This window comes from Theobroma cacao, chromosome 7 (genome assembly GCF_000208745.1).
Source record: "Theobroma cacao cultivar B97-61/B2 chromosome 7, Criollo_cocoa_genome_V2, whole genome shotgun sequence".
NCBI classification, from domain to species: Eukaryota; Viridiplantae; Streptophyta; class Magnoliopsida; order Malvales; family Malvaceae; genus Theobroma; species Theobroma cacao.
This window is the reverse complement of record NC_030856.1, coordinates 8,189,911-8,216,719: the sequence shown is the minus strand read 5'-3', so window position 1 is coordinate 8,216,719 and position 26,809 is coordinate 8,189,911. Positions and strand designations below refer to the sequence as shown.

Below are 26,809 nucleotides of genomic sequence, written 5' to 3'. Positions count from 1 at the left end.
CAGACAAAACTTGTTTGTGTTGTGACACCATGATTGGTTATAAACTTTTGTTGCTTTCACTCTACTGATTCATCTTTTCTTGTTTCCTTGTTTACTTGAAAAGAAATACAATAAAGTAGAGATTTGATTTAGGGGGAACGTCCATTGTTGAACAGCGGTAATGAACCCCCTCTGTAGCCTCTTTTGTATGGTTTCCATGCCAAGAACAAATCCATGAAGGCTCATTGACAAGGATTTCTTGAAATGGAGAGATAGATGAATGCCTAACTGACAACAATTTATCTGAATGCTGCTGCTGAGCAGGATTATTCAAGTTTCTTAATAGAATGAGTTGTATCTGAAGTTGACATGCGTATGACAAGTAATATGAATGAAGTGAGCAGACCCTTATTCTAATTCTAGAAGTGGAATTAACCAGTTGGGTTCAGCCTAGCAAACAAATGGATAAGCTCTGTAAGTACTTACGGTCTGGGATAAAAGTAACTCAAGTGCCTAGAAATGTTTCCTTCTATTGTGTTCATGAAGAGAGGGGCAATGGAACGCATATAGATGGTTTAATGTCCTTGTCTCTCAATTTCTTACACAAAACAAAGAAATGCAAAGGCCAAAATTTTTGCTACTCTGCACTAATCCACTTTTACCTGGTTTCTCCAAGTTCTAGCAGGGTTGAAACTTCCTGAAATTTCTCAGACAGAATCAAAAGTACTGTTTATAACAGTGCTTTGCACTAGATGTTACACTTGTCCGTTTTTGCATATTGCCTTTACCATCACTGTTGAATCGCTACTGCCATGGTAAAAACTGCTATGGAATTCTTAAAATATTGCATCAAGAAGTTAAAAACAAGAATGCTAAGTATCCAAAAAGCAACAACCATAATCTCTAGAAGTGGCTGACACCTCCTGCCAACTATATGCTATAGCTTATAACAATCCTCATCCTGCATATACTGTTGGCCTTTTTTCCTTTTTTTTGCTCAGCGGATACTGTTGGCCTGTTATCTCACTACCCTTTCTGATATTTGAAACAAAATGAGGACAAGGAATCATAGATTTGGATTATTGTCTGAAAGGACAAACAGCTTCCATCAATAACAAATTGTTTTTAAGTATTTTCGATCTGTTGATATATATAAAATTATCACTTCACACTAGCTAATCTTTGCAAATGCACATTCAACTTAATCACTTCACACAAGAAAAATATTCGTTGTACCTTTCCTTTAAGGTATTCTGATAGCTAATCATGACACTTTTTTTTTTTAATTTGTTGAATCTCTGTTCTGCCAATAACTGGAAGTCAAACTGATTGGATAGAGATCAGCAGCAGAAGTAGAAGAAGTTGATGGCACATTTGCTAGCGGGCCACTCATTGTCCGACTGTTATCTGTTTCATTTTCTTCAATTTGCTGATACAACTTCATTGCAGTGATAAACTCATCAGTAGAAATACTTGAATCTGCAACGAACTCCGGAACTGCATCCCTTCCTTCAAGCATGCTCACCACAGAAGACATGGAAGGCCTTGATGCAGCAGTTTGATTAGTGCATAGGAGAGCCACATTGATCATTACCATCACCTCTTCAATGTTGCAATTAGAGCCTATCCTTGGATCGACTAAATCCAACAAGCTCCCTTTCTCCTTCAAAATTTGAGCCTAGAAACACAAAATTAATCGCTACATTAATTTTCATTTTAGAAATATTACACTTAAAACTGACAAAGACATAAGCTCCACTTGAGATAATAAAAATGAAACATGCACATATCCAGAAAACTGCAACCCTGGAAGAGTAAGCATTCCCTCATTTAAAGATCAAAGTAGTATTGCATTTCAATAACTCAATCTTTGTTGTACAAGCATGATAGTTGTGAGATTAGTCATTTAACAGACCTCTCTCATTTAATTTTGGTAAGACAACATAACAACATTAATAAACAATGGAAGAGAGAATTAGAGCTTACTTACCCAATCAAGGATATAGAAAGATTCTTGCTTTAACCGGTTTTGAGTGTTGCACCTGCCACTAACAATTTCAAGGGCCACGATCCCAAAACTATATACATCTGCTTTATCAGTTAAATGACCACGCAATGCATATTCAGGTGCCATGTAGCCCCTGCAAAGTGAAGAAGCTTAATTAAATAAAGCTTTTTTTGCGTCAGTCACTTCTATAGATTGCTATTAGCATAACATTTATCTTTGATCCTTTGTGCCAAAGACCAAATCACTGTGTCAAGTTGCACTAGAGAGCACCTAACCTAGAAATTTCTATACTGCCAAATGTTTCTTCAAGTGAAAGTGAAAATGTAGATAGGCAAATTTCTCTGTCCCTGTGCCAGTAGATATATCCTTTAGGAAATATTCTATCATACATTGGCATTTGAGAAAAAGGAAAATGCATATAAATGAAGTAAAGGAACACATTGACAATCAATCTAAACAGATATACTTACATAGTTCCGGCAATTCGGGTGCTTATGTGGGTGTTATCCTCTTCATCAAGCTTGGCCAGACCAAAGTCAGATATTTTGGGGTTTAGATTCTTATCAAGCAACACATTGGTGGCCTTAATGTCTCTATGGACAATCTTCAACCTTGATTCTTCATGGAGATAAGCTAAACCTCTTGCTATACCAATGCATATCTTCCGCCTTGTTCTCCAGTCTAATTTCAACTGAAATTCTTCTGGGCCTTTTAATAACCAAAAAAAGAGAAGCTCAGATATGATAAACATACGTCTCTTCATAGATTATTAATTACAAGCATTAGCATGTGCTTGGCTGTTGCGTGTGCTTGTGCGTGTGCGTGTGTGAGCATATCATTGAATATCACTAATACCAAAGGGAGTAAAAGCAAATAATGGGACAATATCTACCAAACAATGCACGAGCAAGGCTGTTGTTTTCCAAGTACTCGTATATAAGCATCAATTGATTTCCTTCGATGCAACATCCATGCAGCTTCACCAGATTAGGATGTTGTAGAGCTGAAATCATTCCAATCTCAGTCACAAACTCACGATTTCCTTGCTTTGATCTAGCAGATAGCTGCTTAACAGCAATTGCTGTGCCATCTGCCAGAGTGCCCTGCGTTTGAAAAAAATTACATGTTCAATCAACAATAAAGTACCTGGAGGAAATGCCGCAATAAGAATGGTGATCACACATGCATCAGAAGAAAGATTGTGTTTGCCCATGATACCTTGTAAACAGGACCGAAACCACCTTCTCCAATCTTATTAGCAGCATCAAAGTTGTTTGTGGCAGCTTTAATTTGCCTTAAGGCAAAGGAACTGGTGTGCAACTCTAGACCTTTTAGATCTGTGGAAGAAGCTAAGCTAAATGAGAAGCACAAATAATATAGGTTCTAAAATATTTGTATTCCCATAGTCTTGAGTCAGGTCTAAATGGGGTAATTGACACCAATTATGTTTACCACTCCTTGCCAAAATGGTGAAAGGGGAACGGGGAGGTGATGTCCTGGTCATAGTACCATATCCTTTCTACAAGTTTAGATAAAGACGGTTCCATAAATACCTCGTTCCAAGGTACTCTTCTGTCTTAAACAGCCATTCCACCAAAGGATACCCCCAATCAGGAAGATGGCAAATGCTGCTCCAGCCACAATTCCTACCACCACACCTGCAGAGATGACAGTACTACTACCCCCATTTTCTGACGGTGGTGGTGGTGGTTTATAACCTAGTTGAAGAAAATTATAGAAGAGTTATTTACAAAGATGAGATGACACTGTCAGTTGAAAGCATAACTCAATTATTTGGAAATCATGGAGAATATATAGGTTGTGATCAAATCATAAAATAAATAAATGAAGGAAAAGAAAAGAACAGGTAGTGGGGGGTATAGTAAACAGTCAAATTCTCTTGTCTGGCCTAACTTTTCTGTAGAATTAAGGAAAACACTCAATGGAAGGCTATGGAAACAACCATTCCATCCTGATGATCTCAAATGGAAATCTTTTCTGCCTCAAACTTATTCAAGAACAAAAAGAATAAAATCCAATGGCATCTGAATCCACATATTTGGCTACCATAATGTCCTAGAAATACATCCAAGTGAGTACATTTAGCAAGATTCTTTCTTGAATACTAGAATTCATTGAATCAAACTAAGAAATAAGAATAAAAAAGGTGAAGCAAAAATAAACACATTCTGAAGTTACAGCATGTAAATTCCTAGAATCTTAAGGAACACAAATAGCACAATCTGAATGAAATTTCCTAGCTATACTGAGTACAGAACATAAACCATGTCAATAGCAACGATTATAGACAAGAAGAATCTTGCAATAGTGGGCAACCTACCAGGATTAAAAACAGAGATAGCTGAGACAAGAGGACCATAAACTCCTTTCTCTGGAATAGAAGTTGTTCCTTTTCCAGCCCAGTAGAAACGGATCTCCAGAGTACTATCATTCACATCTGCAGTAAAATTTTTAATGATTGGCTTGCCAACCCCACCTGCTTCATCCTCAATATTGAAATCCTTCAGCTCCTGCTTGCCCTGCAATTATCCATTCCTTTTAACTGAACTGTCTATGCAGGAACATGTAGGAAAGGCAATTATTCTTTTGGAGTTGGATGGCCAAAGCTCCTTCAAGCAGAATGTGAAGTTTCTACTACACGAGAACTTTGTAAGAAGATTAATATTAAAATACCTGAATGTAAACATCAAATATCCGCCTTCCTAAGCTGCTAAAGTTTTGACCACCAGTGAACCGTATCTCCGCAAAATGGAGGCTTACATTGTAAGTTCCATTCACCAGACAGAATGCATAGTAAGTCAAAGAGATAGGTGAAAGTCGAGCAGTCGTGTACAGTTCATGATCACGCATAGAAAGTTGTGTATTTTCAATAATTAACTTGTCGTTTTGCTGGTTTGGCTGTTCAGCATCATCCTCAAAGTAACCAGTGCTGCTAAATGCCCAATTATTTCCACCTTTGAAAAATCTTAAAGGACTAGCTTCTGTTGAATCACCTTCATATGTGGTATTACTAACAGGTATTTGTTTCCCTCCACAGTTTATATGCAGAAAGTGCGAAGCTGAGGTATACAAAACAACAGTTCAGGGAAAATGAAACTGCTCTTAACATTTTGTGCAGGAGCCATGTGTTTCAAAAGGAAACGGCTCTGAATTTTGGTTGTTCTTGCTGGTAGACTGCTAGGTTTTAGGTGTGTTCTGTTTCTTTATGCACAGCTTATCTCATATTAGGGACGTGTCCTACATGTTTTTGCTGCAATACTACCAAAAAGAGGTAGCTCTTTGTACACATCCATGAAGTTTTTCTTTACAATTAATCTACCAAGTGCTTAGCTATAAAATCTCCCCCGCAACACAAGTTAAAACAGACTTTTTTTAGGAGACAGCTAAGCACAAGTTACACGGATAATGGATCCCAGCAGCAAATTTTCAATCTCAAATGGGGCAAGCAGTTGGTCATATAGCAACAAAAGTTAGAGCATATGCAGAAAGATTGGTGGTTTTTGAAAGAAAAAGAGAGATCATATTCTCAAGTATGCAGTTTGTACGCAAGCTGATGCATATTATCACAAAGCCACATAAGACCAATCCCCCTCCTTTTTCTCCTTACAGTGCTTTAGGTAATTCCTCTCAGAAAACATAGCAGGTCTATGACAGATTTCACATGAAATTATGTTTCATTTTATTCACGACAAGAAGACCCAATAGATACACTAGCACCATAGCCAGAATGAGTTCATGACCTTTTACTTAAAATACTAGCACCATAGCCAGAATTAGTTCAAGACCTTTTACTTAAAACGACATTTTTGAGTTTTTAAATCGTTTGCTTCGCTCAACCTCTTCCAAGCCCACCCTCACCCCCACCATTACCCCTCAAAGAAAAACTTGAAACAAAAATAGCAAAAGCATCATACAGGAAATATGAGAACCTAACATTGTTAAGAAGTGTATGACATTGAAATAGGCAAAGCATTACAGAGCTATTAGACATCCTAACATTGTTAAGAAGTATATAATTTTACTTACTTTGTTGACATTGAGTGATTCCCAAACATGAAACGATTCCTCTGATAAAACGATTAAAAGCCCCAGGAAAATGTCAAGCATTATAACAGCAAAATTGCAGTCACTCAAAGATAATGAAAATTCAATGATATTGTGTTAAGAAAAAAGTAAGTTAAAACTCACGAGTTCTTTCCCCTTGAAATGCTTGCAAATAGGTTCCTAGAGTCAATAGCACATATTAGAAAAATCTAGCTGTTTTTATCAAAGATCCACTCAAACACCAAAACTCACAAGAATGAAAAGAAAAAACAAATAACATTCTTACAAAATTTCCCCATTTCCACAATTTGCATCGCTTGTGCTTGTGAAATTGTTATATGAAACATCCCTACATGAAAGTAGTACAGCGCATCCATTAAACGGTTATCCCATTTATCTATGACTTTCTCTTTGATTGAGTTTTAGACAGAATGAACTGTTATCTCATTTCCTTGGTTCAGTCATTTTTTTTTTTTGAGTCAAACGGGCATAGCCACAGCTAAAGCAGGATTATACAAATGAAACTTACTTATGTATACAAGTTTCACCTTGTCAATTGAAGTATCAAACTTCTTTTTGGTTAATAGGAAATGTGTTATGATCAAACTTATCAAGCATATAATGTCATACAACATTTGGAAGAGAATCTTACACTGGTTTTTGTCTTTCCAATATCCAATCAGGGATTGGTCCAGTAAAAACGTTTCCAGTTAAATACCTGATAGAAGGAGTTATGATGTTATTGCAATTAGATATTCTGCACTAAAGGAAGATTTATTAGTTTTGATGAAAAGACTGTGTGTATTGAAACAGAATAGTTCTGATATATATATAATGGCCGGGAGAATAGTCAATTTTAGTAACTTAAAAGTTCAATGGTCATAAAAGTTTCCTAATGTCTTGTAAACCTCCAGTTTGTAGAACTGTAGTTATCCATCCTCTGACAGAGGGACAAGTTTGGGTTAGAAGATATATGGCTGAAGATGGCTGGTTGTCTGATAAAGAAAATTTTCACTAAAACAAAATCATTTGCTTACAAGTGTTTCAGGCGATTGCCAAGAACATCAAGTGTGGGTGGAATTACTCCACTGAGTCTATTAAAGCTGAGATCTCTGCAAGAAAATTTACAAAACGGTTACCCAAACCCAATGCTGTCTTGGAAAATTTTCTCAGAATGCAAAAAAGCTTCAGAACAACTGCATCAAATTCACAATTGAAAAGCAGAAACAAAGAAAAAGAAAGGAACTGCTAAGGAATATAAAATATGTCCTTAGCTAAGTTGCACATGCATGAACAGTTTGACGTCCTTGAAATGCACACCAAATGTGCAAGCACATTTACGAACTGCAGGTCGGTGAACTGATATTAGTCTGTGAACAACTACACATATTAGAACAAAAAAGAATTAAAATTGAGCCATGAGCAAGGACTTTTCTGCATGCTGCTAGCAGCATGATTGTGTTGCAGAATGAGTGGTCAAGATGAATTGTTTTAAGGTCTGGATTCTTTAAATTACAACGCCTATTCTTCCTCTATGTCAACATAACATAACATTGAACCTGGGAATAGAACCGGATGGTTCACTCATCTTAGGGGTGGAATGAACCAAAAAACAAAAAATCATAATAACATTACAAACGACTAGAAGAACATCATTATTCTTCAAATAGAAAGATATATGCTGTAATAAAATTGAAAGAGCTTTTCTTCAATCAAGGAAAGAATACACTAACAATTTCTTTAAAGCTGTCAATTCCCTAAGAGAATTAGGTAGGTCTCCAATGAGTTTGCAACTTCTCAGAACTCTGTAATACAATCACAAATGTTTGTTATTTAAGTTGCCACAAAAAAATAAAGAAAGAAGCTCAGAATTTTTATCAATCTCTGCCATATCTCAGAGTTTTACTCACAGTATTTCCAACTTAGTGAAATTATCAAGTGGTGGAAGAGGTCCTTCAGCTCCATTCAAGTCACTAATTACCCTGTAAGCCGACATTTAATAAACAAGAAACATAGTGATAAAACCAACAACATCCCAATTCCCAAGTTACATACTAAAATCTTTGAAATTTAACATCCATGCTTACAATTTAGTTAAATTTTGCAAAGCACCAATAGCTGAAGGAATTGGCCCACTCAAACCACTTGCCTGAATATATCTGTCATTACCAAAGTTGGGTTTATTTAAAAGATTGAAACAAAAAACAATATTTCTAATGACAAAAATGACACTTCAAACTATACCACAATATTAAAGCTCTCACAATGTTTTAAGCTGAACCCAGTTTTGGATGAAGTCAGGAATCTTTCCTGTGAAGTTGTTGTCTCCAATCCGACTGTTGAGAAAACAAAACAGTCATAACTACTTAGCATAGTACATTTTATAGTAATTCCATCTGAGCATAGAAGCTTACAAGTCCGTCAATGCAGTAAGCCTTGCAAATGTAGAAGGCAGTTCTCCTGTAAAATTGTTGGAATTAAGAAACCTGAAACACCAGCAACAACAATGAGTCATGAACCAATTAATTAAAGAAAAGAGAATAGCAATAGGTTATAAGACGTATATACAAACCACTTGAGCCAAAGCCAACCCTTAATGGTGGATGCTTCATGTTATAAGCATAAAAATACCAATTGTGAATGAAATTTAGCTAGAATTTAAAAAGGAAGAGTCTCTCACATTCTCTCAATTTTGGGTAGATTCCCAAGCGCTGGAGGCAAATTCCCTGCAAAGTTATTGTGCTCAAGGACTCTAAGCACATTTTTTCAATAAAATAAAATAGACTCATTAGACATTGATAACAAATATTCTATAAAGTTGTCATAATGAAATGAGAAATATATACTAGAACTTGCTACAAACCAACTCACAAGCTGGTAAGATTGCTTAAGCTTGCTAGCTCTTCTGGGATTGAACCTGTTAAACGATTTCCAAGAAGGGAACTGCAATAACATACATTTTTATTACAGAGATTTATAACAAAACACTTTGACTTTGAGTGCATTTAATTATTTTTTCAAAAAATTATAATATGGATAAATTTCTTTTTCTTTTGGTCAATTTAGTATTGATAAACTATAGTTTTTAATAGGCATAATATCTGAAAAAACCTCAAAACTATTTACAAAAATTTAAATAAATTTTTATATTTTTATTATGCTTAATCAAATTTTTATATTTTTATTTTGAGTCAAATAACTTTTATAACTAATAATTGACTTAATTAAAATATCTTTTATCATTTTATACTAGGTGACGTTGACTTAATAATACCATGACATATTGACATGTCATAATGGATGATCACATAGCATAATAATATGGCTATATCACAATTTTCACGATTCACATCAATTTTACGTCAGCGTCACGTGAATATAAAATGACTAGTAGCATTTTAATTAATAACAATTAGTCAACTATTAGTTATAAGGTTGATTTGATATAAAATAAAAATATAGAGATTTAGTTAAACGCAATAAAAAAAGAGTCTATTTAATTTTTTTTAAATAATTTAATTTTTTTTAATATTATACCTTTTGAATATAAAAAATTAAAAAAATTAATATAAAACATAAAACATTAAAGTTGTTGATGTTCAAAAAGGCAAAGTAAACATAGTTTTGGAATGGACTAAAAAGGAAAAATGGACATTCAATTGGAAATAAAAAGAATAAATAATATGAAATGTAGAAAAGTTAAGATTATTGGGTATTTAAATAATATATATATATATATACACACATACATACATGTGTGTCAATTGCATAGATCCCCATTGTGGGGGAATGGCGCCATTGAGATAGTTGCGAGTGAGGTCACTGCAAGAAGAATTACAAGAAACAAAGTCAATCATAAGGAAAATGAATCACAAGTATATAATTTATTGAGGTATAAAATGATGGAAGAAACAAGTTTGGAAAGGTTGTTACATTTCTTTGAGGAAAGGGAGCATGGCTAGTTCTGTTGGGAGAGTACCTGAAAGATTTTGTGATTTGAATAGTCTGTTCCAACAAAAACCATAGGGTTATTTATGTATTATTCAACATATACTACTTTCTACCAGTTGAAGATAAGTACAGATTGAAGTGAGACTCTTGAGTATTTACTTCTTAGTTTGTTGTTGCAATTATAATTACTTTAAGTGAAAGACCTTTGTGTTAATATTATATATATGTTTGGATTGCATCTAAGCATTATATCCATTCATAAAAGTAGATATTTATCTCAATAAAACAGATTAGATTTTGAATTGATGGAATTGAAAAAGAAAGTAATGGGAGGGTCCCTTCTAATTTAAACAAGGGATGGTGGGAACCTCTCTTTTTTCAATCACAAACTCACTTTTCTTATCATTTATATTTATAATATCAGTGTTTGACTTAATAATAGATGCATGTATCATTCTATTTTAAGAATTTTATTCAAATCCTCTCTTACTACATTTATATCTATATTCACTTGCTATTAAAGTTAACCCCAATGAATCGGTTGGTAGACATCTTGATGTCTAAGGGAAAAGATCACCTCAAACCCTCAAAATTGGAGGGATTTTAAGGGAAAGATTCTTCACCCGAAAAATTTTAATGTACAGAAGAATTAATTATCCTAATTCAACTATATATGATTGTAAAAATTATAAAAAAGCAAGAAATTATTTTTTCTTTTCCTTCCACCACCTTAACCAAACAAAATCAATGAAGTACTATTTGTTCTACCTTTTTCCTTTTCTTTTTTAAGAAATTAATTCAAATTATAAAGACTTTACCTTTGGAGGTATGCATGGTGCAAGCTGGAGCAGGCCAAACCCAATGGACACTTCCAAATGTCAAGTTTGGGTCTAGCCCATCTATTTAGACCTATTTAAATTTAATTTATCATTAAATATTAAAAATATTTTTATATTTAAAATTAAAATAAAATAAAAAATATTTATTTATATTAATTTAATAATCCTTTAAGTTAGACCTAAAATCACCCGTCCATGTGTCACGGCTTAGAACTTTAGCCAAGTTTCATGCGGCGCAATAATCTTATTTTCATAAAACTAAGCAAATCTAAACGAGGTTTCTTAATGAACAATACAGAAAAACAAAGTAAATAAATATGAAAAAAGAATTTTGAGAGAATAAATGCATCTGAGCATTTGGCTTATTGGTTGGTGCTTGATTCTCTACCTAAAGAGTAGGGTTCGAATCTCTCATCCACTAATTATAAAATTTTTTTTGAGAGAATAAGTAAGTATTATTGCTCTAATGAAAGAAAAACAAATTACCTAAAATCTAAATACAAAGTAAATTACCTGATTCGGTAAACTTGATTTACCTAAAGAGTAGGGTTCGAATCTCCCATCCACTAATTATAAATTTTTTTTTGAGAGAATAAGTAAGTATTATTGCTCTAATGAAAGAAAAACAAATTACCTAAAATCTAAATACAAAGTAAATTACTTGATTCGGTAAACTTGATTTAATTGTCTTACAATGACTCTTAAAGGTGCTATTTATAATAGTTTACTTAACCTAAACTTAGTGCGTAAGTAAAAATAAATATTAAAGTATCTAATCTAAAATTCCTTAAAGTACAAGAAAAATAAAGTACTAAAACTATGCTTCCTCAACGAGCAAGTAATTAATAAAAAAAAAATTATTTTTGAAAAGTATTCTAACTACTTTATAATACTTTGCTTGATTGCCAGGATGATAGTTGATGATCCCTTACATGTGGACTGACTTGGCAGTCCATTCGGACTAAACTAGTGATGTATCTGCAGATCATGACACTAAAGACTCTACCCGCAAGTCTAAAAAATAATTTTTTATTAATTTAATAATGTCCCTGGTGGGTTTACTTATCCTCTTTTGCCTCCTCTTTTCTCTTTCTTTCATTTCCTCTACTTTCCTTTCCCTTGTCCATACTGTATATAGTTTGTTCAACAATCAAAACTTGACCTAATTAATTATTACCCTTCCTTAAGAGAAATGATGTCCACAATAAGAATCTTCTCTCTCTCTTGAGTTTCCTTATATGTAGTAAAAAATATATATATTAGTTAATTTATTCAACATGGTTATATATGTTATATTATGTTTTTTTTCATTTATTATTTCTATGTATTAAATTTATTTTGTCCTTGTAAAAGGAGCACTCTATACCTCTTTTTCATTTTTAGATACAAAAAAGATAAGCTCTATTATTATACCGTAAATTAACATAGGGAAATGCCGCACTATGTTAAAGATTGAGAAGTTCAAGTATATTACATACCAACAAGCATAACGTTATGTTAAAAATTTTGGATTGAATCTCATTTCATTCTTAATTGTTATGATAATGAAAATAAAAGGATTATTATCCATGTTTCCATGTTGTGTTGGGGCTGTCATAAAAAAGTTGGGTCCATATATTATTTCAATTGAGTGTTCCACTTGGCTACAATGTCTCTAGTCAACACTGAGTTGTTGTCGGTAACTAGACTTTTTGGGTTCATAATGACTGCATTTTGCTCTTTTTTTCTTCCGTTTCTGCTACGAACTTTCCACATAAATTAATGTCTGGCCTCGCATCACTGCCACAGGCTTACCCTTGCATTTCAGGTTTTAATACTAACTAACATTAGTAAAGTAAAACTTTTTCCTATATGAGCTTTGAACTTATACAACAACGGTATGCTCCTTTTGTATATGGTAAGTTTGTGTTTAGTTTATACTTTGTTTTGGGTGTGGCTTTAATATGACTTTGATTTTGCTAGTTTTACGTTTTGAATGTGGTTTAAATTTGATTCTAGTGCTAAATGATTTTTCTTTGTTTTCTTTTGTTTTGTAAGGTATTTAAACATTCTCTTATTGAGATGTTGGTAAACTTGTTTTCAGTTTGTCTAATTTGGATATAAAACTGACTATCTATCAAGTTTCTAATCCATATATCTATCAAGTTTCTAATCCATATATCTATCAAGTTTCATTGACTTAAAAAAAATTTGCTTGCATCAACACCTGTTTATTAATTTATCGAAAAAAATGATTTACTTTTATTCAATTATTTTTTGAACTAATAATTTATAATTAACGCGTCAATTACAAATTGTTCATTTCTGAACATACGAACAATTCATGAACAGATCGTCTAAAGTCGATAAACTTTTCAGTTAAAAAAATTAATTTAAAGAGAGGGAAAGAGAGATGCTTACATGCTGACCACATGGCAGGTAGTGTTATTAGAGAAGGAGCAATCACAGGTGACATTATTAGCATAAAAGGGGCTGCTACCTACTTTCTCTTCCCAATTGTTGTCTTGACTACATGGAACATCAAAGTTCCAGTCTCTCTTCCCCAACGTTTCCACTATGCTTTTCAAAGCTTCCACTATGCATATATAACATAATTAAGTAGTTCCCAATTAGAAAAAAAGAAAAATTCAAACAAAATGAAAAGGATTAATGAAAGCAAAAAGAATTGAGCCAAGTTCTCTCTACATTTACTGTTGGATTACCTTCACCATTCGGAGGTGTAGCTCCAAGTGCAAAAATTGAGAGGCAAATGGCAATGAATATTGAAGCGAAAACAAGTCGAGGAGAGAACATCTTAGAATGTTGAGGAGGAATTCGCGAGCTCCTTAATTTGCTTGAACTGAAAGAAGAACAAAAATAGCTAGAAAGATTGGGTTTTAATAAAGATATTTGAGGACTTTCTATGAAATGAAACAAAGGCAAGGGGAAGAAGAAGAAGAATAGTATCTGGCCGTCTTAAATAGAAAAAGAAAGAGGGGGTGAACAATTTTGAGTCAAGTCAATTATATTTGTACAGTTAGTGGATGTTCGTATGACTTCTAATAAAAAAAATTTTATCATATAGTACCAAGTTGTATAAAAGTCCTACATGAGAATACAATGAATTAAGGTCCCATAGATAACGATGGAAACTGGAATCCTGCTTTCTTCCTTTAATGATTAAGACAATTACACTTTCTTGAAAAGTATACCATATATATATATATATATAAACTAAGTATCTAAACAAGTTCTTGAATTATAAAAAAAAAAATTAATTAAGAGTCTATCTTTTTTATTTCATTCAATTAAATTTTTATATTTTTACTTCAAATCAAATAAACCATTTTCATGAAATATGGACTAACTTTTATTAGTCAACGGTACAAACCATACGTTTATACTTCATCATCTGTCATATGACAAGTTTGATGTGTCATTTTAATGATTTCATTGTCACGTGACAGATGACGCGTTATTAAATATTGTTGATTACGATTAATTTGTATGTCCTTTTACCCATACACATGTTAAAAAAGGATTGGCTTAATGTTTTAAAACAAAAAAAAAAACCTTAATTTCTTTTTTTGCTAACATGATAGAAGACAAAGTTTTGTGCTTAAACAAAATAAATCATCTAAGCTAGGGTTTAAACCAAAATCCAAAAAAAATGAGAATCCTAGGCAATATACTCAGTGCTTTGCTAGTAGCTGCTGGGCGTTTACTAGCATCTACCTGCCAAACAATATACAATCCCTTAGTAGTTATCATAAGGACAATAACAAAGTCAACACCATTGTCACAAATAGCAGTAATGATGGAACATAGTTTTGATGCATAGTAATTTCATAATTGTAATAATTTTACAAATTTTTATAAAACTTTTATATTTCATAAGTTTCATCCAATTAGTACTTAATAACCTTTTATTATTGCATTAACACAAAGAAAAACCTTTATTACATATAGTTATACGAATAAATATGCATTAAATGACAATTCATATTCCTTGATTAATGCAATTGGCTTAAAGACATATACCAACAAAAGGATTATTATCCATGTTTCCTTGTTGTATTGGAGCTGTCATAAAAAAGTTAGGTCCATATATTATTTCAATTAGGTGTTCCATTTGGCTACAAATCTAAAGTCGTCAACATTGATTGGCTTTTGGTAGCTAGACCCTTTGGGTTCATAATAACTGCATTTTGCTCTTATTTTCTTTTGTTTCCGCTACGAAATTTCCACACAAACTGCTATGTGGCCTCGCATCAATGTCACAAGCTTACCCTTGCATTTCACATTTTAATACTAACTAACATTAGTAAAGTAAAACTTTCTTTTATATGAGCTTTGAACTTATACAACAAGGGCATGCTCCTTTTGTGTATGGTAATTATTTGTATATGGGGAGATATGGAGAGGATATGCACCACATAGAGTGGAGGTATTCTGCTGGCTGTTCATCTTGGGAAAGATTGCAGTGAAATAGGAACTTGTCCGCATAGGTCTTATAGGTGTAGAAATGGCTACTTGCCCTTTTTGTAGAGCTGATATGGAAAAGATTGGCTATTTGTTCTTTGGTTGTCTTGAAACATGGAAACTACGGGCCTTATGGTGTAATGAATGGAATATCAAGTGGGTGGCTCTTAATAATGCTAAGTCCTTCCTCATTTCATGGATATTGGTCCCCCTAAGTGAGAATGTAAAGAAAATTTGGATAATACCTTTTTTTGCGATGATATGATCCAATTAGCTATTTCAGAATGAAATGACATTTCAAGGTAAAAATTGAGATTCTATGACCTCATCAAATTATGAGTGGCACCGTGGATTAAAGCAAAATGGGCCAATGATGCCAACTCCACATTGGATATTTGTAAGTTTTCCATGAAGATGACTATACCGCAAAAAGAGAAGAAAACTAGATTGGGCACTATTTGGATTGCTTTAGTTGATGGGTGGATAAATTTTAGGTTAAAATACTCACTTCTCTAATTTTTAGTTATAATTTCATACAAGTTTAATTAATTTTTAAAATAAACAATGAAACCCAAAAGTGCAAACACCTTTAATAAAAAGTATGAAAAACTAAAATACTTTTTATTCTTTCTCTCTTATTTTTTTCTCTCAAACAATGTGGCTGCCAAGCGATGCTCTCTATCACCGGGCGACCACCCACAGTAGGTGCTCCCCAAGGAAGAGGAGCACTAGATCAGTGCTCCAAAGGGAAGGGAGCACTGATCTGGGGTTCCCAAGGGAGGGAGCACCAGATCAGTGCTCCCTAGGGGGAGGGGCTGGTGCTCCCTCGCATGGGAGCAAGTATTAGATCGGTCTTTTTTCTCCTAGGGAGCACCAGATGCCACTGACCACGAGGTGGCCTAAGAGAATTTTTTTTTTTGTAAAAAAGAGAAAAAAATTTTAAAAGTAAAAAATTATAATTTATATAATGATAATTTTTAAAATTAATGAAAGAGAAAATTATTTTTTTAATATTATTACGTCATTAAATTAAAAAAAACATTAACGGTTGACTAATAACTAGATTTATATGTCTAGTAAAAAATATTTTTTTGAAGTGGATTGTTCATTTTGAAAATTAATGAACTCGTATAAAATTATAACTAAAAGTTAGAGAATGAGAGTATTTTATCCAAAAGTTTAATGTCGATGGTGGAACCCAAAAGGGCATGGATCGGTGGAATACTACTAGATGAACAAGATACAATTAGAGCTATTTCCACATGGTCAATAGGAAACAGAGACTAATCTTGCGAAGCTACAGGCAATAAGGGAAACGTTCCTTATTTTTGTGGCATTTGATTGGGGATACAGCTTCAAGCTTGAGATTAAAAGCGATTCACTTAATGCTGTATCTTGGATTAAGAATCCCAAAGGTGCACCTTGTAGAGTTCAAAAGTGGCTGCTCCACGTTGAGACTTTCAACACTGAAATTGGGAAAAGCGAATTCAGAGGCTGATTCATTAGCCAAAACAGGAGTTAGAAGAAATTATAATCTGCTGGAAATTTTTAAAGAAGAGATGGTGGTGTATGGGAGTTTGGATCAACCTACGACATCATTGAGAAATAGTTGAAGGAGTCAATAATCAAATGGTCCCCCTCCAGTGGATTTAATTGTGTCATGCAGGTATTCGCGCCCTTGTTCCTTATTTTAAGTTCCTTTTCCAAATGGTGTTGGTCTAGGTGATGCCCTTCCTTTATTTAACTTTTGTTTGCTTTGGGATTTATTACCTGCTACAATTACCATTGTGTTGGGAGCATGGTTTTATGGGACTACTGAGGTGAAGTGGATGTTGGTGTCAGTTAATATTGTGGCCAAAGGAATTTTTGAGCTTGTTGATTATTCTATTGTGTATGGGCCAATATTATTTCAAGTCTGGTTGACTCATAGTTAATCTAGGTTGAGCCGTGCTTTCTGTTCCCAGGGTGCTAGTCTCTGTTTTGTCTTGTGTATAGCAAATGCTTCCCTCCTTTTGGCTTGTTATGATGATAGGGTCCGTGTTACAGCTACCCAAAAGTTGGGCTTCGGTTTTGTATATAGTTACAGGGAACATCCAACTCCCTGATTGATCAATGCAAATGCCTACCTTTCAAAAGAAAAAAGTTTACTTGTATATGAGTTTTGTGTTTAGTTTATACTCTGTTTTGGTGTAACTTTAATATGATCTTGATACTGCTAGTTTTATGTTTTGAATGTGGTTTATGCTTGATTATGGGGTTAAATGATTGCCCTTTACTTTGTTTAGTTTTGTAAAGAATTCAAACAGTCTCTTATTGAGATGCTGCTAAACCTGCTTTTCGATCTGTTTAATTAGGATATAGACCTGACTTTTTATCAAATTTTTAATACATAATTAAATGAATCTATTTGATTAAGTAAAAAAAAGTTACTTGCATCAACACCTGTCTATTAATTTATAAAGGAAAGGGTTTGCTTTTGGTTTGATAAATACTTTTTGAATTAATAATTAATAATTAACGCATCAATTATAAATTGTTCATTGAGAACATACGAACAATCCATGAACAAATCGGATCTAGTGCGTTTAGAGTCAATAAACTTTCCGGTGAAAAAAATTCAGGTAAAGAGAGAGAAAGAGAGATGCTTACTACTTAAAAATTCAGATAAAAAAATTCAGGTAAACAAATCTATATAACTTTTGTTTAAATGTAGTTGTCCACAAGAAGATTAAATGATTTTTTAGATATATATTAAGGGATGACAAATGTAAAAATTGGTCTTCAATGATTATAACGTTTGTTTTTGACAATTAACAAGGAAAATTATGCATCTAAACGTTAGACTTAATCATAAGTCTCCTGGTCTAAGAGTAGGTTTTGAATTTTTCTTCCTTTAACAATAAAAATAAAGTAAAACTTAGAGACAAATTAATGAATATATACATTGTCAGTAAAATGCAAAAACTTATAAAAATAAGTTTATATTTGTTTATATCATGTGTACTGCTATTTTAACTAAACAGGATAAGCAAACTTGGAAAATTTTTAATTTTGTTTATATATGTGTGTGTGTGTGAGACTATTAAAATTATAATATTTTCTAATTGAATTAACATTAAATTCCTGATTGATAATTTTTTATTCTCCATAATTGATAATCTTTTTATTAATTAGATAACATCGAAGTATATAGTATTAAAGCACATTATTGTTGTAATTGCATTGCAATTTAAGGTTTGAAAAAAATGTATTTTTAAGCAGAAGGTTGGCTTTCTCAATTTTTTAATTTTCAGTGTTGGGTCTGTTGCTGTTTTATTGGACCATTCGGTATTTTGTGAATTTATCAAAAGTTTCAAATGTGAATAATATTTTAAAATGTTTTTTTTAAATTATTTTTTATTAACCTTCGTAGTCAGAATGTTGTTTGCAAGTCTCTAGTTTTTCTGTCTAAAGACTTCCTATGGTATGAAATCTTACTTGGACAATAAAACTTCTTGTACAATTGCAAGAAGACTCCTCGTACAATTACATGACCCAAACGCTGCACAACCACAACAAAAATCAATGCTGCAAAAACAAAAATCGCAGCCATCATACAAGACCACAAGGCTAAACAAACCAAAAGGAGGCACCTATACAGATATCACTCATTAAGCTCTATGGCACAAGCACATAACAGGATGCCAGCTTTCCTAAACAACAATCAAAAGAGCATAAATTCTGAACCAAGGTCTCGACAATTTTCTCGAGCATGAGTAAGTGGAAGAAGAAGAACCTCATCAGCATGGTATTACCTATCATTCTAACATGTTTCTTTAATTGGTGGTAAATATAAATATTCATAGCATGAGAATGGCTGCTATAGACTTTGGGGCTAGTAGAGAGAAAAAAAAGGAGAAAATATCTTTTCCTTACATAACTTATATGCTTTAGTACAATGCTTATAATCTATATGGTTTAGTAGACATTCTGAATGATGATAGCAAGAATTATTTGTCCCAAAGCAAAAATTATATCAATGCTTTGTCTCAGATTTTGTACACTGTAGTGGTCATTGCTTAGTCAAATGTTTGTTTAGTTTGGTATCTAAATGTCAAGGTACCAAGGTTTAATAAATGCATAATCACGTAAATATAATTTAATTTTTTATGTCAAAAAACTAGGCGGTCAGTTGGTAGAATCTTTGGAATCATGATGACTACATCCCCATGAGGCACGAGCAATTGAGCAAATTTCATAAGAATACTCTCATTAATCAAGCATTGATAAGGATAAAAGTTCAAACTGAAATATGCAGATACAACCAATCATACAATTCTGAAATATTTCCTCCTCACCAAAGTTGAGTGAGTGAGAATTCCTACCAATTTCTTAATTTGACATACATGCGCAAAAAAGAAGAAAGCTTTAAAAGAGTGCACGTATGCTGGAAAACGAAGGTTGTCTCTCCGAACAACTTGAAGTATCTGGCAAAGGATCTTGAAGAAAACTTCTCTGTGGAGCCAATAAGGTAGAGTCCGGAATGAGAAAAGGATGATTTATCAGCATGTCGGCAGTCCAACGTTCACTGGGATCCCTAGCAAAGCACTTCATCAAGAAATCTTTCCCTTCCGTGGACATGTTGTCCGGTATAATATATGGTAAATCGTTTGTCAATGCAATCTTCTTTGCCAAATCTTTTGGATTCCTGGTAGATGTCCATGGCCGTGTTCCAGTCATCATCTCAAGAACAACACATCCTAGCGACCATATGTCTATAGAAGCAGTGATTTTCCCATCCCTGAGAGATTCTGGTGACATGTATGCTGGCGTACCTTGAAACCTAGGCAAGGGGTCAGGTGTTGCCTTTGGCGCATCACTTTGTTCAGGTTCTTTGGCTAAGCCAAAATCACCGATCTTCAAAGTAAACAAACCGTATTGATTGGAAGGATAAACAAGGACGTTTTCTGGTTTGAGATCACAATGTACGTAACCTCTCTTATGAATATCACAAAGCCCTCCAAGTATCATCCTGATATAACACCTCACGTAAGATTCTGGTATTTTACCACCAAATTTCTGGATCAAATTGAGAAGATTCCCTTCAGGAGCATATTCAACAAACAAGTTGAAGTAAGGCTCCGAATATCCAAGGCTCATCATAGCACCATAGCATTGAACAATATACGGACAACCAAGAAACTGTTGAAGGATCTTGTATTCCTTGGAAAGTGAGGGGCAGGAGAAAGGAGAAGATTTAACAGCAAGTATACAAGACATAGGCTTTATTATCTTCACTAAATCCACAACTGCAAAACATCCCTCGCCAAGGGTTTTCAGTTTGATCCAATCCATAGTCAGATCTTTCGTCAATGAATATCCTGTTGTTGCTACTTTTGAACCAGACTTCGTACTACTCATGCTGTATATGACGATGGAAACCCTACGACTCGAGAAACAATCAGAGCCCCAAGCAAAGCAAAAGATGAAGGAACGAAAGCAATAGATTCTTGGAAAATCTGTTAGAGATTTTTCGACTTCAGAATGTAATATTATACCCTTCGCAACGCCGATCACTGGAGTGGGTTATATATAAAGTCCTCCCATACGAATCATGGTGGGTTTAGGAATATCTGTAGCTTGTAGAATTTGGGTTCTATAATATCTCAGAGTTTTTTTGTCCAAAAGCAAAATCTACCAAGTATTCCGATTTCAGTAAAAACAAGGAATTATTATTCCAAATTTAATAATAAGATTTCTTATGAATAAAACCACAGTAAATCTGAAGCAACAATACAATCAGAAACAGATCGTTCAAAAATCTCCTGATATGCAGGAAATTGATTTAAAATAATTTCAGATATTTGTGTAAAGTGAGAATGGCGGAAAAAAAAAAGGGATTGCGTGATCGGTGGAAGAGATGACGTGGAAGTCATCGTGGTCGTGACAGAGGAAGACTTGGGGCTCTCCGCTATCCTTGAGAACGCCGTGAAGCCTGTCGAATACTTCGGCCGGGGGGGGGGGGGGGGGGGGAGTTTGGGGTGTAATGAGGTTTCGTGACATGAACATGTTCGATCCCTTGAACGCTTTCGTCTTCACCATCATCATCATCATCTTTATCTCTTTGAATTCGGGAATTGGAAAAACGCGGGGAGGGTCTGAATTAATATCTCATGGGCCAAAATGGGTTGTCAGTTTGCCGCTTTGTTTGTAGTTTTGGGTTAATGGGACGCTTACTCGGTCAACCCATGGTTCGGATCAAGGTCTTTCCCTTACAACTAGTCAATAGAAAATTTTGCTGCATCAATTCACTTTTACCAGGTTTCTCCATGTTCTGGCAGGGTTGAAACTTCCTGAAATTTCTCAGACAGGAACTCGACAGTACTGTTCAACAATATAACAGTGCTTTGCACTAGATGTTCAAATTGTTGTCAGTGTAGGCAGATTTCCTTTACCACCTCTGTGGATGGCAGAAACTGCTACAGAATTCTTGATATATTGCATCAGGAAATTTAAAAGCAGAATGCGCACATGAACATTTGGCTCATCAGTTGGTGCATGATCTCCCTACTTAAAGAGCATAGTTCAAATCCCCCTTCTCCCAATTATAAAAAAAAAAGTTTAAAAGAAAGAATGCTAAGCGTGCAAAAATTAACAGCCATAATCTCTAGAATTGATTGAGACCTGTTGCCAACTATTTGCTATGGCTTATAGCAATCCTCATCCTGTTGATATTGTTGCTATGTTTTCTCACTACCCTTTTTGAATTTTGAAACAAAATAAGGACAAGAAATCATAGTTTTGGAAAGGAATGTTGAGAGTTAAGTAATTCCATCCGGTAAAAGAGAAGAAGATGAGTCTGGGGGCACCAATTTAACAACCAACTGAAGAAAGGAAGAAGATAGACATTATGTCATTTTTAACCAACAGCTAAAGAGTTAATGAAACGAAAGTCAGTTTGTCGTTTTATCTCTTATTACTGTTTCTTTTATTTTGACTAAACGGTGTGTTGTTGATTCGTTTTATTTGGTCTATAAGGCTGAGAAAGCCACGTTTTTTTATTTGCCTGGTATTCTTGTTATTTCTTCTTTATTGTTGTTGTGGCTGTTGTGAGGCATAGAAATCCATTTTTGGTATCTTGTGCGCAGTTGTTTTCTTCTCTTGTTTCTTGTTTCTTTTTTCAATGTCGAGTATTTCGGATCGGTTGTTAGTGCTCATATATATACACTCAAGCAAAAGGATGAAGAGGTGAGTTTTACTCTCCAATTTTCTTCATTAAAAACCTCTACTCCCTACTCCTCTGTTCTTCATTTTTTATGTTTATCAATTGAGTTTGATAAATTTTAACTTGGTATCAGAGCTCCAAGGGTCTTAAGGGGCTATTTTCTTTTCCTTTTTCGCTTCTATTTTTCCTTTAATTTGTTTTTTGAAGTGTTGATTCATGGCTACCTCAGGGTTCAACACTATTGCTCCTTCAGTCTTTAGTGGAGAAAACTATGTTTTCTGGTCGGTGAAAATGCAATCTTACCTCAAAGCTTTCTCTCTCTGGGAAGTGGTGGAGACCGGAGCAGAAGCTGTTTAGAGACATGCCAACCCAACTCTAGCTTAAATTAGGCAGTTTGAAGAAGATAAGGCAAAGAGGTATAAGGCTTTTTTCTATTTACAATCTGTAGTTTCAGATGAGATTTTCTCTAGGATAATGCATCTAGATAACCCAAAAGATGTATGGGATCATTTAAAAGAGGAATTTTATAGTAGTGATCGAACTAGAAAAATCTAGGCTCTGAATCTGTTTAGGCATTTTGAAAATGCTGCAAATGGAGGATAATGAAACTATTAGAGAATTTTCTAGGAAGATGATGGGGATAGTGAATTAGCTTAGGTTGTTAGGGAAGGAGATGGATGAGGAAAGGTTAGTAAGCAAGATGCTGGTAGCATTACTAGAGAAGTATGAGTGTAAAATCTCATCATTAGAGGACTCTAGGGACATTAGTCTGATGACCTTAAAGGAACTGGTGAGTGCATTTGAAGGCCTAGAGTAAAAGAGAGCCTTTAGGCAGAAAGGTTTTGTTGAGAATGCCCTGGTAGTGAAATCAAAAAATGTGAAGCTTGGAAGTAGTAATTCTAGGAAGAATGAGCTTGATAAGAAGGATAAAGGAAAGAAGTTAGATGAGAGAAACCATGGAGAAACTAAGAAGTCATTTCCACCATGCTCTTATTGTAAAAAAACAAATCATTCAGAAAAGTTCTGTTGGTTTCGACCAAATGTTAAATGCAGGAGGTGTCACCAACAGGGTCATGTAGAGAAAGTGAGTAAAAGCAAAGGTAATAAGATTGAAGAGAAAGTTGCTCTGGTTAAAGAGCCTTAAGCAAATGAAGAAGTTCTATTCATAGTTAAGAAAGTTGATATTAAAAAGAAGAATGACACCTAGTTATTAGATAGTGGCTGTTCAAACCATATAACCGGTTGTAAAGAAAACTTCATTAGTCTAAATGAGAGTTTTAGAACTAGAATGGAAATTGGGAATGGTGATATGTTGCTAATTTTTGGAGCTGGTACAGTGAGAGTGTAGACTCCTAATGGAACAAAATCAGCGGCAAATGTTTACTTTGCTCCTAATGTAAGTCAGAATTTACTCAGCATTGGTCAACTGGTAGATGAAGGCTTTGAATTAAATTTTAAAGACAAGGTTTGCACAATAAAGAACCCATCTAGTGCAGAACTTTTTACAGTGAAAATGAAGAACAAATGTTTACCATTAAATTGGATGGATATTAAGCATACTACTTATAGCTGTATTTTGAATGATACTGAGATGTGGCATAGGAGGTTTGCCCATGTGAACTATGATTCACTCAAGCTGATGGCAGCTGACAACCTAGTATAAGGGTTGCCTTTAATGGCAAATGTTAAAAAGATCTATGATGTGTGTATGTATGGGAAGCAAAAAAAGGTACCTTTTCCAAAAACCAATACTTGGAAGGCAACACAAAGACTACAGTTAATACATACTGATCTTGGAGGACCTATGAAGATTCCATCACTAAATGGCAGTAAGTATTACATACTTTTTATTGATGATTATTCAAGATTTTGCTGAATATATTTCTTGAAGATGAAATCTGATGCCTTGAAGTCTTTACTAAGTTCAAAGTCTTAGTTGAGAATCAAACAAGTCTGACTGTGAAGAAGATTAGGAGTGATAATGAGGCTGAGTATACTGCCAATGAATTTAAAGACTATTTGAGCAAGGTTGGTATCATTCATTAGTTAACAGTTCTTTACAACTCACAACTGAATGGAATGGCTGAAAGAAAGAACAGAACCTTGATGGAGATGGGTAGGTGCTTGCTATTGGAGAAAAAGTTGCCTAAGTCTTTGTGGGCTGAAGCAGTCAATACTGCTAATTATCTGCTTAATATGTCTGCTACTAGAGCCTTGAAAGGCAAAACTCCATATGAAGCCTAGTATGAAGTGAAACCCTCAGTCAAACATCTAAGAGTCTTTGGATGTATATGCTTTGCTAAGTCCCAAATGCAAGAAGAGCCAACTTGGACAGCAAATCTATGTTAGCTATCCATCTTGGATACAATGAAGTTTTAAAAGGATATAGGCTGTTGGATGTCAAAAGCATGAAGTTATTCATTAGTAGATATGTAGTGTTTGATGAAGGCAAGTTGTGGAACTAGGAAGCTAAGCAAGTTGCAGGGTTAGATAACTATGTTTCAATAGAAAATCAGTTGACAAAAGAGGAATTTGAATTGAATTCAGATGATGTGGATGAAATGCCAATAAGAGGAACAAGAAGTTTGTCAGATGTTTATGCTAAATGTCATGTAGCAATCTCAGAACCTAGATCATATGCTGAAGCTGCTTCTGATGAGAATTAGAAACAAGCCATGGAAGCTAAAATGAAGATGATATGGAAGAACAAGACTTGGGTGCTGGTGGATAAGCCAACATATCACAATGTTATAGGTGTCAAATGGATTTACAGAACTAAGATGAATCCGGATGGTTCAGTAAACAAGTACAAAGTAAGACTGGTAGTTAAGGGATTTACTCAGATATATGGAGTGGACTACATGAAGACATATGCTTTTGTGGCCAGACATGATACAGTCAGACTACTGGTAGCGTTGTTTGCAAGAAAAGGTTGGTTAATCTATCACTTTGATATAAAATTAGCTTTTTTGAATGATTACTTGAAGGAAGATATATATGTAGAATAACCTGATAGCTTTGTTGAGAAGGGTTCTGATGCCGGGACGTTGTAAAGACACCTGGACGTTGTGAAAGACACCAATCGTGACGAGGTTGAAAACCCCACTAAGGTGAATCACCAATCTTGGCAAGTTTGAAAACCTCACTAAGGTGAAAAATAGCCAAAATCCCACTTTGGTTGGTTAGGCCAAAGATACTAAAACCTCTTACTCTTTAGAAAAAGCCTAGATAAATAAGCACTCTTACTTAAAAAAATATTATTTATTAACTCTTAACTCTAAATGTCTCATAACTAAGCCTAAGGGTCCTATTTATAGTATTATAGGCCCATATCCTAATAAAACTCTACTCCTAATTATTTAATACAATTAGAATAATTAATAAGAGATTTGAATAAAATAAGTGTTTTATTCCTAAATAGAACATGACTAGCTTAAAATCCTAATACAAGTAAAGGAAGAATTTTAATATACCTATAATTCCTAAATCAACTAAAATTAACAAAAATTAAATTAAATAAAATATAATCCTAGATGCTCTTACGTCATTCTCCTCGGGTCAGAAGAACTCGGTTCTGACGAGTAGGCCTTAACATACTCCATGTTTGGATCCACATACTGTAATAGTCCATACCAACCATTTGAAGAATTCATCCATTGTTTTGAAGGTTGTTTTCCATTTATCTCCAAGTCGTATTCGAATTTGTTGATATCCTTTCTTCAAATCGATATTCAAAAACACTCTAGAGCCAATGAACATGTCATCCAATCGAGGGATAGGAAAGTCATACTTAATTGTAGTCTTGTTAACGGCATGGTTGTCCACAAAGCTTCTCGATAAGTTTCCTGAACTTTGGTTGACCAATTTTGTTTGACCATATATAGGTGAAGATACTTCATTCTCCTTGGAGACTAAGAAGAGATATAAATGGTTTGACTCACAATAAGCTTTGTTTAAGCCAGACATAGTGATGAGTGTTTTATTTTCCTCTTGTCTCTTTGGTCGGTTTTCTGGCTTTAATGGAGTCAACATAATTTTTACTCCATCCTTGATGAAGGAATAAGTATTCTTGTATTCATCATAGTGAGCTCGACGATCATATTGCCATGGCCGTCCTAACAACAAGTGGCATGGGTCCATTGGGATAACATCACACCAGACTTCATCTTCATACTTATTTCTAATAGAGAATTGAACACAACAGCGCTTTGTTACCTTAACTTCGTTTCCTTTTCTCAACCATTGTAGCTTGTAAGGATGAAGATGTACTTCAGTTGGAAGTTTCAACTTTCCACCAAGTAG

The 26,809-nt window shown here is 34.2% G+C and overlaps 2 protein-coding genes across 2 annotated transcripts; both read right to left on the bottom strand.

The window, feature by feature from the left end:
• LOC18594362 (probable leucine-rich repeat receptor-like serine/threonine-protein kinase At3g14840) lies at window positions 1,033-13,791 on the bottom strand. Its single transcript, XM_018124845.1, has 24 exons — window positions 13,545-13,791; window positions 13,243-13,417; window positions 9,986-10,057; window positions 9,806-9,874; window positions 8,924-8,995; window positions 8,733-8,804; window positions 8,467-8,538; window positions 8,317-8,388; window positions 8,140-8,211; window positions 7,963-8,034; window positions 7,786-7,857; window positions 7,090-7,164; window positions 6,705-6,770; window positions 6,339-6,401; window positions 6,197-6,232; window positions 6,035-6,075; window positions 4,682-5,067; window positions 4,329-4,527; window positions 3,541-3,705; window positions 3,206-3,324; window positions 2,880-3,090; window positions 2,458-2,695; window positions 1,970-2,120; window positions 1,033-1,657 (listed from the first exon to the last, which is right to left on the bottom strand). Exons 1-24 carry the CDS (start codon window positions 13,633-13,635, stop codon window positions 1,262-1,264), a joined length of 3,057 nt encoding a protein of 1,018 aa, XP_017980334.1. The 5' UTR covers window positions 13,636-13,791; the 3' UTR covers window positions 1,033-1,261.
• Window positions 19,711-20,703, bottom strand: LOC18594359 (mitogen-activated protein kinase kinase kinase 2). Its single transcript, XM_018124322.1, has one exon. It carries the CDS (start codon window positions 20,701-20,703, stop codon window positions 19,711-19,713), a length of 993 nt encoding a protein of 330 aa, XP_017979811.1.